Source organism: Dendropsophus ebraccatus, chromosome 3, assembly GCF_027789765.1.
Source record: "Dendropsophus ebraccatus isolate aDenEbr1 chromosome 3, aDenEbr1.pat, whole genome shotgun sequence".
Lineage (NCBI taxonomy): Eukaryota > Metazoa > Chordata > Amphibia > Anura > Hylidae > Dendropsophus > Dendropsophus ebraccatus.
Genome location: NC_091456.1, coordinates 41,780,833 through 41,796,059, shown reverse-complemented (window position 1 = coordinate 41,796,059; position 15,227 = coordinate 41,780,833). Strand labels below are relative to the sequence as shown.

The following is a 15,227-nucleotide window of genomic DNA, read 5'->3' as shown; positions in this document are numbered from 1 at the left end:
AATACTATCCTAAGTGGATGGAATTTTATTATAATTATTCTATACCTAAAAAAAATGACTGCACTGGAAGTTCTTTATTTTATCCTGTAACCATACATATGTTATTGCTGTAACCCTACTATATGTATTGCTCTAAAGGAGAGTTCTGTGGTTTTTATACAGGTCATCCTCTTTACCACCTCTGGATTGGCCACTGCCCTGCCAGTATGAGGGTTTAGAATTGAGAATCGAGGTACAACCCAGGACTCATCACCGAGCCCATTATGAAACAGAAGGGAGCAGGGGTGCAGTAAAGGCTTCACCTGGAGGACATCCTATTGTCAAGGTAGCATTAAAATACTACAGCCACATTTCTATACAATTGGGGGAAAGTTTACTATTGTTTGCTCATTGTCCGGCATGCAGATAGCATTGTACAAGTATTCTTTTCTGTCATTTACTGTTTTGCTGCACCTTGGTAAGTAAATCCTTGTCCAGATGCAAAATGCTAAGTAATTTACACTTTATTGCGTGCACTTGCATCAAAAATGATACCTAAAATTTGCCTTTTTCATTGGTAAATTACTTCGGAAAGCACATATCCCTCTAGCTATGCCCCCTGTAGGGAAAAAAAACAACCTCAGAGCTTAGGTCGACAACGTGTTGCCAAAACAGTGTACAATTTTAGAAAATAGTGTGTACCTGGCATGCGCCAATTTTTAGGGTTTCAGAGAAAAAAATTTCACAATTTACTTAATTCTCCCGTATATGCTCCGAGGTTCGGGTTCGTATGAACCCGAATGCTCGGCATCAGATTCCCGCTATCTGCCTGCTCCGTGAAGAGGGTAGATACAGCGGGAGGACCGCCTGGAAAACTGGGATACAGCCTATGGCTATGGCTGTATCCCAGTTTTCCAGGCGGCCCTCCCGCTGGATTCGCCCGCTGCACGGAGCGGGCAGACAGCGGGAATCATTACCGAGAGTTCAGGTTCGTACGAACCCGAACCGAACTCGGTTCGGACCATCCCTAGTTCTTACTAATAAATTCAATGGACTTTTCAATTAAGCCGCATCCAAAGGCCAATTATTAACCAAACTGGTATAATGCACCAACAGCCGTCATTGCACTAAGGGGAGGCCCGGCTGCTAAATGACGTCCGTTATTTAAGACTCAAAAATGACAGACGTCGTTTTAAAAGGAGCTGAAAAAGCGTTGTGTGAACATAGCCTATGACTGTATCTGTAATGTACTGGAGGCGTGCAGGAACGGGGACAGATACTGGCTTGTGAAGAATATAACTTTACTAATATGAACAACATACAGTCTTCACATAAAAAAGTAAGTAGTTTTGTTAGGTATTAACCCTGTCTTGGGCTGCAAGCGTTTGTAAAGGGAATCTTCCTCTCCTTCACACGCCGTCTCCCAGGGTTACAGAAAGCACCAGGTCCCACACAGTGACTACTTGGGGCAGTAACCTGTTTCTCTTCAGCTGAACCATACACTCCCCTGTACTGAGCTGCACTTAGTCTGTTCCCCAAAGTGTGGCTTCACTAACTTGTTGTGATCTGTCAGCACTTGTAGCTGTACCGCGGCCGAACTACTCGTATCTGGTACTGGACTTCCTGTCTCCCCTGGATCTGTGGCACACGCTCTGCCAGAGGTCTGTGGTTACGTTTTGCAGGTGTCCTGAGCTGCCTCACACCTGGTTTTGCCCATTTCTCAGTCACAGCTCTTACTGCTCCCTCAGTACATTTATATCCAGCTAACACAGCAGCCCCAGGCTTTGAATCTACCCTGGCTTCCCTTAGATTGCTGTATGCAATGAAAGCAGCTCCCTCTGCTGGCCAGGAGGAGAGACTGAAGCATTACATATCCATGGTTTCCATGACTCGCTTGAGCTTCATCCAACTTCCCCATCAATCCAAAGTCAACTGCCGAGTGTTCGGGTTTGGATGAACCTTAACCTTCGGTAAGTTCACTCATCACTAATGGTTCTTTATAATTTAAAGCGGCACTATCAGCAGGTTCTGCAGAGAGAACCTGCTGATATGCCAAGTAGCCCTTTACCTCATAAGTTGATCGCAGTTAGAACTGCTCCTGTTCGCCTCTTCAATCATCTTAAAGTCGATAATTGCCCCCATGCAAATTGATGGCTGAGGAGCATTTGGAGCGTCGCCTTTCTCCGGGACCATCTGTCCTGCCCCCCCTCCTCCTGAGCCCCCTCCCCTTCCGTCCAGCTCTCTCATGCAGCCTCCTCCTGTCTCGCCCATCTCGCGCAGCCCGCCCCGCACAGTTCGGCCAACTGAACATATTCATATATGCATAGTGGCCTCTTCCGAGCTCATCTGCCAGGAAGCTGTCCCAGCAGTTCTGACTTATCGGGTAAAGGGCTACTGCAGCATATCAGCAGGTTCTCTCTGCAGAACCTGCTGAAAGTGCCGCTTTAAGTGCCGATCATGTCCTGTAGCAAACACTGCAGGGGAAATGCTTGACTGGATGCTGCTACACCCACCAATAACAACCACAGCGGCACCCACCAATAACAACCACAGGAACTTTCTGCATGTGCAGCAATCAGCTGATGATCACCCTGCCAGCTTCAATGTTAAAAATAGGTTGGCTACATGAGACAACTCTTTTTAGGGGAATCCGTCAGGTCCGTATCAGGTACAGAGCTGCAGACACAGACAGATAGGTGATAGGGAGATAAAACAAATGATGCCTTTGTCTTTGCTTTTGGCCATAAAATTGCATTTTTACTTGCTAGCTCCACAGAAGTGATGTCGAGCCGCAGCATGCACACCTCCTACCCCACCCTCCCTGTCTTGACTGATTGACATACAGAGCCAAGCCTCCAGCCTTATATTTCAATCATGTAAGACAGGGAGGGTGTGGGAAGGAAGCGGTGGGGGAGGAGGTATGCATGCTGAGGCTCAACATCACTTCTGGAGCACTTTACCTACTAAATAAAAATGCTATTTTATAACTCTGCAAATGGCCATCAATAAAGATGAAGCCAATTTTTGTTTTATCTCCCTATCACCTATCTGCCTGTGTCTGCAGCTCTGTACCTGGTACGGACCTGACAAATTCTCTTTAAAGAATATGTCTCAAGATTTAAAGTGTCACTGTCGTGAAATTTTTTTTTGCAGAAATCAATAGCCCAAGCGATTTTAAGAAACTTTGTAATTGGGTTTATTATCCGAAAAATGCATTTTTATCATGAAAAATCAGTTTGAAGCTCTCCCCCCTGTCTTCATTGTTCTCCTATGGAGAGAGCTAAAGAAAAGACCAAAACAGGACAACAAAGAGTTAATATACAAATCCCTCACGGGATATCTCCTGTGACAGTCACCAGTGACCTGTCTGAGCTCAGATTACAGCTGTCACCCAGCTCTGTGCCTGTAATCCTCTGTTATCTGCTTTCTGCTGCCGGCTAACTCCCTCCTTCCTCCTCCCCCCTCCCCTCTCCCTAGAACAGACAGGGGAGGTCTCCTGCAACAAGTCACAATTTTCAGATTTTTCAGAGTGGATGAAAAAGAGGAGGGAGGGGGGGACCTGGGAAAAGGCTTTTTACATGCAGATAATGGCAAATTTGGCTAATAAACCCAATTACAAAGTTTCTTAAAATCGCCTGGACTATTGATTTCTGCAAAAAAAAAAAAAAATATGACAGTGACTCTTTAAGCAAACTGTTTTACAGGGAATATACATTTTTCCAGTTCAAGCTTCATATCTTATCTTTCAAATATATTTTTGATAAAAAAAAAAAACTGACGTAATTATATTGAAATCAGCACCACCCCCGCCTTATTATAACGCTCAGAATTTACATTTAAGTCCAACCAAGGCAAGCCTGAGGCCACATGTCTGTATGTGAATGTGTGTTTGTGCATGTGTGTTAAGTTATGTGACCTTTGGTAATCTCTATAGGTATGTGTTTACTATGCATTGTGCAATAATGTAGTGTCACGCTTGATGGCTCATGAAATATTGAAACCATTTCCTTCCATCTTCTTGTTATGGGCAGATTCTAAGTAAAATGAACACATGTAGAAAAACATTGCAGGACAGATGAGAAATGCGGACAACTTTTGAAAAATAATCTATTGCACCTAATCTTGAAAAAAGTAAAAATAGCTCAAGTGCATGAAATATTGTCCCCAGCCAGGACTTTGCACACACATGTTGTGAATGTGAGCTGGGGTGGGTGAAGAAGCTGTGATCACATCTCTTGAAGATGAGCATGGCACAGACATACAAAAAACACAACAATGCAACAGCTCACCCTACAGACATGAAAATAGTCAAAAGCAGCCCCCCCAACTGCTAAAAAAAATTCCCATAAAAATAATGGGGCTCTTGGTTACCATTTGCAAACAGTGTAAACCACCCCACCAACAATAGGTCACAGACAGGTCACAGACATATCTCATGTGCAACTTGTGCAGGGGACCAGTAGGTAAGCCGACCTTCTGCCACCACCTTAAAGCTTCCTAACGTCTATTAGACTGGATTCACCACCAGCAGGTTCTGACCAATGAATCTGCTTATCTATTTACCTGATGACTGCAGGGCTGTAAAACATTCTCCTCTTCTCCACCGCATTCTCTACATAGTCCTTTATTGCCCCTATGCTAATCAGGTGCTAAGGAGCCTGCCCCCTCCCGTGCCGCTCACTATGCATATATGAAATGCATAGTGGGCAGCACGGGAAGGGGTGTGCTGGGCGAGCCGAGGGGAGTTGCTCTGGGCCACCCACTATGCATATTCATATATGCATAGTGAGCGTCACAGGAGGTAGCACTTCTCTGAGGTAGCAATAGTTACGGGGTGGCTCCCAATGTGGTCCTATTGCAGCACCCCAGGGGGTGTAATGTGGCTGGACTGTTATTGTAGTACCAAACAAGGCACTTGTCACAGTGGTCAGGAGTGGTCTGTTTGCCCACCCTTGGGGCACAGAAATTATTTAAAAACCTAAGCCAGCTCAGAGCTGGTGTCGATTTCCCTCTGTGCGCTCAGGAATTATGTAGAGGCAGTGCGCTTCTACATAAATCTGCGTACTGTCGGCGCTGCAGGAATATTTTTAAGCCCAGCGCAAAAAAATGCCAGACTTAATAAATGTCAAAGGTAAAAGAGGACTTAAAAGAGTCCTGTATCCAGGAAAATGAACATCCGCCAGAGCTATCCTGTGGGCATTGAGTGACAAACGATCAGGGATTACAGGCCCACCCAGTGGGAGAGCTAGCCATTGGGGATACCCCTTAAATACCTATAATTTTGGCAGTAGAGACTTGGCCTTTGCACTTAGCTTAACTACTGCCTTGTACAATACCTCAATACACTTCAATAGCCTTCAGAGGTAAAAAAAAAAAAATACAACATCCCGTCCTGGTTTAGTCCCTCCTTGAGGTGCTCTAGCTGGACATGGCTAAGGTGTTGGCAGCCATAAAGAATAAGGAACTTTCCCACAACAGGGACCTGGCCTTAGGCCAGGGCCTGGAAGAATCTTATTAATCAATAATCGTATTAATCAATAATCACTACTGAAACTAAACTGAAATTACTCCAACTAGCCCCACCCTACTATATATGAGGCTCTTTGGGGGGGGGGGGGGAATCTAATTGAACTGGACCTATTTGGGGACTGGACAACCCCTGGTAATAGGTTAAGATCCTCTGAGGTAGCGAGCTCAGGGATTGGTAAAGGCAAAGAACCAGCAGACAGTGGCATGAGTTATTAGAAACATCAGTTAACCTTTTTGTAGTTTACCTTCAGCCATGCAAACATAAGGTGCAAATCACAGTGATACCTGGTGGCAGGAGCAGCATTCTATGACCTTCAGCCCCAGAGCCTAAAACACATAGGGGGAGATTTATCAAACATGGTGTAAAGACAAACTGGCTCAGTTGCCCCTAGCAACCAGATTCCACCTTTCATTTTCCAAAGAGTCTGTAAGAAATGAAGGGTGGAATCTGATTGGTTGCTAGGGGCAACTGAGCTAGTTTCACTTTACACCATGTTTGATAAATCTCCCCCAATAGTACTGATCTATACATGCTGCTATAACAGTAATGGACATCTTCTCAGGGACACTGCACTATAAAACCTCTTTCCCACTTTTGTACTGCAATACACTTCTGAGATAGTGGCTTTGGGCAGTGCCATGGTTAGTGCCATGGAATACATGTAGATCTTCTTCCTATAGACTTGTGACTCTCTCTTCAGGCCGTGTTTACACAGGGCACTTAAAGGGGTAGTGTGGCGTTTAACATTTATTCACTGAATAACACACATTACAAAGTTATACAACTTTGCATTGTTATGCTCAGCCAATCGCTGCTGAGCAGCTGATGACGCGGCAGAGGGGGGCTGGCATGAGGGACTGCTGGAGCGGTCCGGCCGGCCTCCCGAAGATGATGTTGTTGACCCAAGTTGGCGTCCGGGGTCAACAGCAATTGAGTAAGTATACTGCACCACACTTCCAGAGTGGGGGGAACACCCGAAGGGGCCATCTTGGGTCGACAACGTCATCTTCGGGAGGCTGGCCGGGGTCAACAGCAATTGAGTAAGTATACTGCACCACACTTCCAGGGTGGGGGGGAACACTGGGAAGAGGGCAATTCACTTAAATAACACACATTACAAAGTTTTATAACTTTTTAATGTGTGTTATTTAGTGAATAAAAAAAATGTTAAACGCCGTACTACCCCTTTAAGTGTTTCTGCATTTCTTAGCCATAGTTATGACTTCACCCAAAAGAGAGGAAATATATAAGAAAAAGGCATAGACTGCTTCCTGCTAGATCCACTTCCTCAGTGTGTGATGGCAGCCTAAAGGGTTAAAAAAAATTGCCAGGAACAAACATGTCATGTACAGTATGTATGGCGTTTCATATTTCCATATTTCCCAGCTAACACCCAACCACATTGTTTTTGCATTTTTTGGTCAAAATGTGGTGTCTGATTCTAGCTGTGGTAGGATTTCCTGCGGTCACCCATTCCACCTTAAAAATAAAGAGGGGCCTGTGATATAGGGAGCAGCACCAAGCTAGGGCTTATGCATAATTACTATAATAGTACAAACTTTAATTGGATTGTGCACAATACGGACTGAAATGCTGCTATGATGTTAGATTCTTTGTGTCTTTCTTGTATAGTAATCCAAGTCTGGAAGCAGAGTCAATCAGCTAGTATATCTAGGAGGCGGGGTAAGGCATTGTGGGTAAGGAACAGGCTCTAGCATTGTAAAGCTCATTGGGTGACAAGATGATTCCCAGCTGTTCTCGTCTCTTCTCTTTCCCACGCTTGCATTCTTACTTATAGCGCAGCGTCTAAAAGAACACTAATGCTTGCCTGGGCTTTCTGAAACATGTGATACACCATCTACATTTCCCTCTCAACCAAAAAAAAGGAGGATAGAGGGCTCAAAGCAAATTATATTTCAGGGTTTCTAGGATATGCTCACAGTTTTTACATGAGTTCCATATAATTCCACATAGAGACATGAACATTTTAGTCAACAACTTTAAAAAAAAGTCCACAACCACTCCCGTCCTAGTGCTCGGAGAGTATAAGTGGTCACTACTATTTCACCATCTGCTTCATTAAAGGGGAACTCCACATAAGAAAAACTTGTTTTCTATTAAAAGTACATTAAAAGTTATATAGATGTGTCTCTACAATGTATTACCGTATCTTAGTTACATAGTTAATATGGTTGAAAAAAGACACATGTCCATCAAGTTCAACCAAGGAGGGGATGAATACAGGGAAGGGGGAGGGGTGATAGGTTCTATACATATGCATTTATATTATTTTGGTCTAAGAACTTGTCTAGCCCTGTTTTGAAGCTCTCTATTGTTTTTGCTGTGACCAGATCCTGTGGTAGACTGTTCCACAGATTCACAGTTCTCATGGTAAAGAAGGCTTGTCGCCTCCGGAGATTGAACCTTTTTTTCTCCAGGCGGAGGCAATGCCCTCTTGTCCTTTGAGGGGGTTTTACCTGGAACATCTTTTCCCCATATTTCTTGTAGGGGCCATTTATATATTTAAATAAGTTAATCATATCTCCCCTTAAACGTCTCTTCTCCAGACTAAACAAATGTAATTCTTTTAATCTCTCCTCATAACTAAGATGCTCTATTCCCCTTATTAGTTTAGTTGCCCGTCTTTGTACCCTCTCCAGCTCTAGAACATCCTTTTTATGAATCGGGTTCCAAAACTGGACGGCATACTCCAGATGGGGCCGCACCAAAGCTTTATAAAGCGGTAATATTATATCCCTGTCCCGAGAGTCCATGCCTGTTTTAATGCATGACAATATCCTGCTGGCCTTAGAAGCAGCTGACTGACATTGTGTGCTATTCTGTAGTCTATTATCTACAAGTACACCCAGATCCTTCTCTATCAGTGACTCTCCCAGAGTAACTCCCCCCAGGACATATGATGCATGCGGGTTATTAGTACCCAGGTGCATAACTTTACATTTATCCACATTGAACCTCATTTGCCAAGTGGACGCCCAAACACTCAGTGTGTCTAAGTCATCCTGTAACATCTGCACATCCTCCATAGACTGTACTGTACTACAAAGCTTGGTGTCATCTGCAAAGATAGAAACATTGCTGTTAATTCCATTCTCAATATCATTAATAAACAAGTTAAACAGAAGAGGGCCCAGTACTGACCCTTGGGGTACACCACTTATTACCGGGGACCATTCGGAGTAGGAATCATTGACCACCACTCTCTGGGTACGATTATTAAGCCAGTTTTCAATCCAGTTACACATTAAATTTTCCAAACCGATAGACTTTAACTTACCCATCAGACGTCCATGAGGAACTGTGTCAAACGCTTTTGCTAAATCTGTACGGTTCTGCCATACTGGTAGCTGATAGAAATTAAGGAATTGGAAAAAAAATGGCCCCTGTGCCAATTCACATTGTCTCCTGCTCCTTCTGCTACCATCCCTTAGGAGACAAATCTTACATGCCTCTGTCTCACATTGTGTGTGTTTGCTGATGACAGGCTGATGATGCAGACAGGTGGCAGGGCGTGATGTCACAGGAGGCTTGGCTGGATAACCCCATCCCCTGAGTGATTCACCATCTCTGACCGAACAGAAGCAGCTGCTGCACTAATTTTACTGATTGTAATAGGTGGGGGCTGTAATGATCACATGAGGGAAAGCATTGCATTCTGGGAAATGCCAAACCATGAAGAACAGAAACACAAAACAGAACAAAAACCCCCCAAACAAATGGATTTTTGGTAGTTTCAAAACTAACTGGGATAGACAGGTAAGTAATGCGGTTTTTTTTAACCTCTACCTGGAGTTCCCCTTTAACCGGTTAGTAACCACCCATAATTGTTTTTACGTCAGTCACTGAGGGGATTTGGGCTAGAAAGCCTAGAAGCCCAGTGCTGGGATCACGGGAGCTTGGTTGTTAGTATGACAGCTAGGACCAGTGCAGAGAAATCTCTGATCCTGTTAAAGGGGTTATCTAGCACTACAAAAACATGGCCACTTTCTTCCAGAGACATCCCCGCTCCTGTTTCCAGCTTGGGCAGGGTTTTGCTGCTCAGGTCCATTGAAGTGAATGGAGCTTAATTGCAAACCGCACCTGAACTGGAGACAAGAGTCGTGAAAAAAAGCGGCCATGTTTTTGTAGCACTGGATAACCCCTTTAATTTAAGCCACTATATGGCATGATGAAATCACAACACATGTAATGGATCTGCAAATCTCTGAAACTCCATTGGCAGCCCTGTGATATGATCATCCGGTGTCGATGGGATTCCATGGCAGCCGGGGGTCTGCTGAAGCCCCAGGAAGTAGTTTGTCTCTGTTCATTGTGTAGTGGTGGCGACCTGTAACTGCGGCTCAGCTCCCATTCAAGTGAAGAATGCAGGTGCCAAACAGCTGATCAGCACTCGTGCCGACACTGATCAGTCCCTTTAATTACGCTGTCTTTTATTACACAGAACGGTAATCTAACCCTGTCCTTTGCAGCTTTTAGGATACAATGAAAAGCCACTTACCCTTCAGATGTTCATTGGCACCGCAGATGAGCGCAACCTGAGACCTCATGCCTTCTACCAGGTCCATAGGATCACAGGGAAAATGGTAGCCACACCCAGTTATGAAGCTCTTGTGGGAAGCACCAAAGTTCTGGAGATGTCTCTTCTACCTGAGAACAACATGTGTGCCAAGTAAGTTGCATGCAACAAAGAGGAGGAAATTCACTCAAGTGACATATTTCTTTCCATTGTAACATAATATCTACAGACATTTTAGAGGTAATTTACTAAGGGAAGCGTTTCACATGCCGGTCTTATGTAAAACTCTGCTTGTGTTAGACTTATTAAGAGGCCTACATTTCTTAAAGGGGTTATCCAGTGAAACTCTTTTTCTTTCAAATCAATCAATCAAAATTATATACATTTGTAATTTACTTCTATTTAGAAATCTCAAGTCTTCCCATACTTATCAGCTGCTGTTTGTCCTGCATGAAATGTTTCCTTTGGCTATGTGCACACTGAGGAAAAGGCGAGGAATTTGGCTTGAAATTCAGCTTGAAATTCAGCTTGAAATTCAGCTTGAAATTCCTCCCGTAAAATATGTACAGAGCAAAGTCCCATTGTGTTCAATGGGTTTTCTACTCTGTTGTTCACACTGCAGAATTTTCAAGCAGAATTTTCTGCTGTAGATCTGCTAGAGGAATCCTCTAGAAGTCAATGGGGGGCTTAAATTCTGCTTGAATTCTGCCTCAAAACTTTCTGCTTCAATTCCTCGAGAATTGCTCAGTGTGCACATACCCTTTCAGTCTGACACAGTGCTCTCTGCTGACATCTCTGTCCGAAACCGGAACTGTCCAGAGCAGCAGCTAATTGCCATAGAAAACCTCTCCTGATCTGGACAGTTCCTCTGTTGGACAGAGATGTCAGCAGAGAGCCCTTTGTCAGACTGAAAGGAAAACAACATTTCCTGCAGGACATACAGCAGCTGATATATAGGAAGACTTGAAATATTTAAATAGAAGTAAATTACAAATCTATATAACTTTCTGAAACCAGTTGATTTGAAAGAAAAAGATTTTCACTGGACAACCCCTTTAATAAATCCATCACACCAGGATGCTGTGGCCACCTCCAATTTACAAGAACGCTCTGCTCACTCTTTGCTCTAAAGAAGGAAGATTTTTTCACAACTAAGCATTGCAGAAAAATGTTTGACTTTTTTTTTACGCCTGTTTAATCATTGCTAATTCCTCCTCCCCCTTGTATTAAACTGATTTATTGATTTGAAATGTTATTGATGGATACTATATCTGTCCAATGTTCCAGTATAGACTGCGCTGGAATCTTGAAACTTCGGAATTCAGACATTGAGCTAAGGAAGGGGGAGACAGATATCGGTCGCAAAAATACACGTGTCCGTCTTGTGTTCCGGGTGCATATTCCACAAGGAGGAGGAAAAGGAATCTCTCTGCAAGTGGCCTCTATACCTATAGAGTGTTGTAAGTAAAGATTATACATATCACAGAGCAATGCTACTTCATAATTAGAGGATTAGCTATAGTGGGTGCAGTGGTTCCAATCACAACTGGTCCTGGCGTCTAAAGGAACCCAAATGCCCCTCAGCCGGTATAAGCTGGTGCCGTTTTTGCATAGCATCTAAAAGCTTCAAGTTATTCATCTGATAATTATATACTGAATTGCTTGCTATTTCATGCTAAGACTATGTTCACACAACGTATATTTTCATAAAATCACGTCCGTGATTATTACGAGGATATATAATGTATTGTCGTCTGTGGGATCCCGGCCAGAGCGTACACGCATAGAATACGCTCCAGCCAGGATCCCTGGCGGCGCCGCAAACAACTGACATGTCATTCATTCATTGAATAGCGGACGTAGAGGACCATGTCAGTGCGCACGTCCGCAGCCGCTCGCTCCATAGTGTGCTGTGGGAAGTTCTGATGCAGGAGCGCACGGATGGGCCCGCATCAGAACACTGCAGCTAAAGAATTCATCCGGCCGGGTCAAGGAATGGCCGGTCTCATACGATGTGTGAACATGGCCTAAATCCAATTTTCACAGTATGTAAACGATTGTGACTATGGAAGTAAGATATATAAGACTAAGGGCGATATTATACAGCCCGATATTGAGGAGGAAGCGAGAGCCGACCTGTCAGTTCAGCTCTCGGTTCCTCCTTGTTCCCTGATCGATGTCTGTGCTATTACACGCTCAGCCATCGAGCAGGGAGGAGCAGGGGAGCTGTGGCAGGGGCGGCCCAGGTGATCTTTAGATAGTCCGAATGCCCCATTAAAGAGACACTCCTATTACAGGGAGCAACAGCCAGCAGAGTGTCAATGTTGTTGTTATTTTTACAAAACATGCTAAATGGAAACAATAAGCCAACATTTTGCATGTCGGCTGATCATTGCCTTTTAGCATGAACCTTTGATTACACTGGTCAACAGCCAAAAAAGTTCCGACATGAAAACAGTTGAACTTAACTAATTTTGGGGTGCTGAGATCAAAAATGCTGTTCAAATTTTGAAATTGGCTCTAATTTTCAAGCTATAGATGTACTTTCTATATTTCTCACAGCCTGTGATACAATACTAGGAAAAGTTTGCATCATCAGTATTGCATCATCAACTGGTATATTGCATCATTTTAGAATGACCAATAGTTATGGTATAAGGCTAGGTTCACACTGCGTTTTTGCTATCCGTGTTTTTCATCCATTTCTTGTGAAAAACGGATGAAAAAATCTGATACATTTGTGTGCATCCGTTTTGATCTGCTTTTCCATTGACTTCCATTATAAAAAAAAAAAAAACGGACCAATTTTTTTAGTGGTGTCAACACTACTTTTGTGTCTGTTAAAAAAAACGGATCCGTTTCGATCCGTTTTTTTTTTTTTATAATGGAAGTCAAAGGAAAAATGGATCAAAACAGATGCACACAAATGCATCCGTTTTTTGCAAACAACAGACGAAAAAAAAAAACGGATTGCAAAAACGCAGTGTGAACCCAGCCTAAGGTATCGGGGTAAATGGAATCCATCAATGCTTGCAGATTACTGTTGGACAGTTATCAGCGACAATCCCATGTATGAATACAAAAGACATGTGTAAATGCACCGAGTAGCCATTGAATAAGGACCTACATTTCAGAGTTCAATAAACATAATTAATTTGTAAAAATTCTTGGATCTGCCTGTAAATTGTAGTTGATGTCAGATAGAACTAAGTTTCCTATGAATATATTTCAAAAGTTTATGAACAGTAAACTTGCTTCCTTATGATTGCAGAAGTAATAAATATGTCGTATTATACTGTATTCTATACAATTCACAACAGTAACATGAGAACTCTTCCATATCATAGAAACTAGAGCCAATTAACATTTTTCCTTGTGATATTTGAATTCAGCACATAAAAATCATTAAGAAATGGATAATTTTATTTCTGAACCAAACAGCTTTTAAAAATTTGTTGATCAGTGTTATCGGCCGAAACGGACAGTTATCGGCCTAGTACAGCCAATGATTGTTTGGGCCCTATTTCATGGAGTGATAATCTGCCAAACCAGGCTTATTTGGTAGATTTTATCGCTGAGTGTAATAAAGACAACGATCAGCTGAAGAAATGATCATCGGCTGATAGTTGTTGTTTATTCCAGTCTAAAAATTGATGGTTGATGAGTGTGTAAATTTATTATTTTTTTTTTTATTTAAAACCTACACATACCTGTCCACGCTCCCCGGTGTTCTTCTAGCTCCTGCCCTCTGCCTGCAGCCACCCCTGAAACTTCTGAGTCGGTCTCTGAAGTCAGAGGCCGTTCAACCAAATACTGACGGTGGTGCTGTTCTGTCTCAGCCAGTTATTGGCTGAGCAGCCTGTCACTTCAAAAACCGTCTCAGAAGTTCCTGGGTGCAGAGGGCAAAAGCGAGAAGGATTCTGGGAAGCATAGACAGGTATGTATAGACTTATTATTTTACACTAGGGCAAGGGCTTCACGGACATCGCTAATAATGTCCGTGCAGCCCTTGCTGCACTATTACCGAGCCGTGTAATAGACTTAGTAAGCGAGCGCCCATCTAGCAAATTAGCGCTCGCTTACATTTGTGATCAAGTTGAGTAATAAGGCTGTTATGGAGACAGAGAAAAGAGAGAGTGAAAGGAAGGCAATGACAAGGAACCTTCTTTCTATGCTCATATGTAGGTGTGTGATTAAGTCACCATAACTCCTAGATGGCTAAAACTGTTCAGTCTTCCTCACTGTCCTCAATATAGTCTCAGCTGTTTTAAGGTTTTCTTATTGCACCAAACTGCACCATCCAAGGTGCTACTGTACATGAAGCAAGAGTCTCCTCAAAGCCTTAAAGGTTCATACAGGTTGTTGTAAGGATAACAAATCCTTATAGAGGAAATGTGTCATCACACTGTGTATGTTGTAAAGCATTTCCTTTGTGTCCTAATGTGAAATAGAAAACAGCTTTGGCAACTAGCTAGACTAGCGTTGCATAGATATAATAACATTTACAGCAGCACATTGAAATATTTGCATCGTAACAGTTCATATAAAATTGTAAAAATAAATTCTTTATATTCTAGAATATTGTATAAAAGTAGAAATATTATACACCGGTGGGCTAAGGTTCTTTTTAATAATTCCTGACAGACTGTGTCCTATGGAATGTTGTAGGTGTACACTGTTTTTTCTGTCCGTTTAATGGTGGGGGGACGGATGAATTTGTGTGCATTTGTTTTGATCCGTTTTTCCATTGATTTCTATTATTTAAAAAAAAAGGATTTAAAAAAAGAAAGGATCAAAAGGCAACAGTTTTTAGCATACACAAGAACATGGCCGCTCATGTTTTTGTGTACACTAAAAAAATTGTGTTTAAATCTGTTTTTTTTATCCTTTTTTTAATAATGGAAGTCAATGGAAAAATGCACAAAAATCCATCAGTTTTTTCATCAGTTTTTTCTATTAAACGGACTGCAAAAACGCAGCCTGAACCCAACTTTAATTGAAAGTAGAAAAGTATTTTGACAGTGTGACTACTGGAGTGGCAAATTCATGGCAGTGAACTGGAGAATTTTAGACGGTATATGCAGCAGAAAAAAGACAAGTCGGTCACTAATCGTTCAGTGTTCCGAATCGTTCCTTCTTTTGCTGGGATCAGATGGAGCAAACGATTGTAGTAACGATCAT

General features: G+C 42.6%; 1 protein-coding gene across 1 annotated transcript in view; it reads left to right on the top strand.

Moving 5' to 3' along the window:
• The window catches only part of NFATC4 (nuclear factor of activated T cells 4), a 43,302-nt gene that overhangs the window by 17,523 nt on the left and 10,552 nt on the right, over nt 1-15,227 (top strand). Inside the window, exons 3-5 of the mRNA XM_069961583.1 lie at nt 163-325; nt 10,000-10,199; nt 11,334-11,506. Coding sequence (XP_069817684.1) covers nt 163-325; nt 10,000-10,199; nt 11,334-11,506 — 536 coding nt within the window. The remainder of the gene's footprint in view (nt 1-162; nt 326-9,999; nt 10,200-11,333; nt 11,507-15,227) is intronic.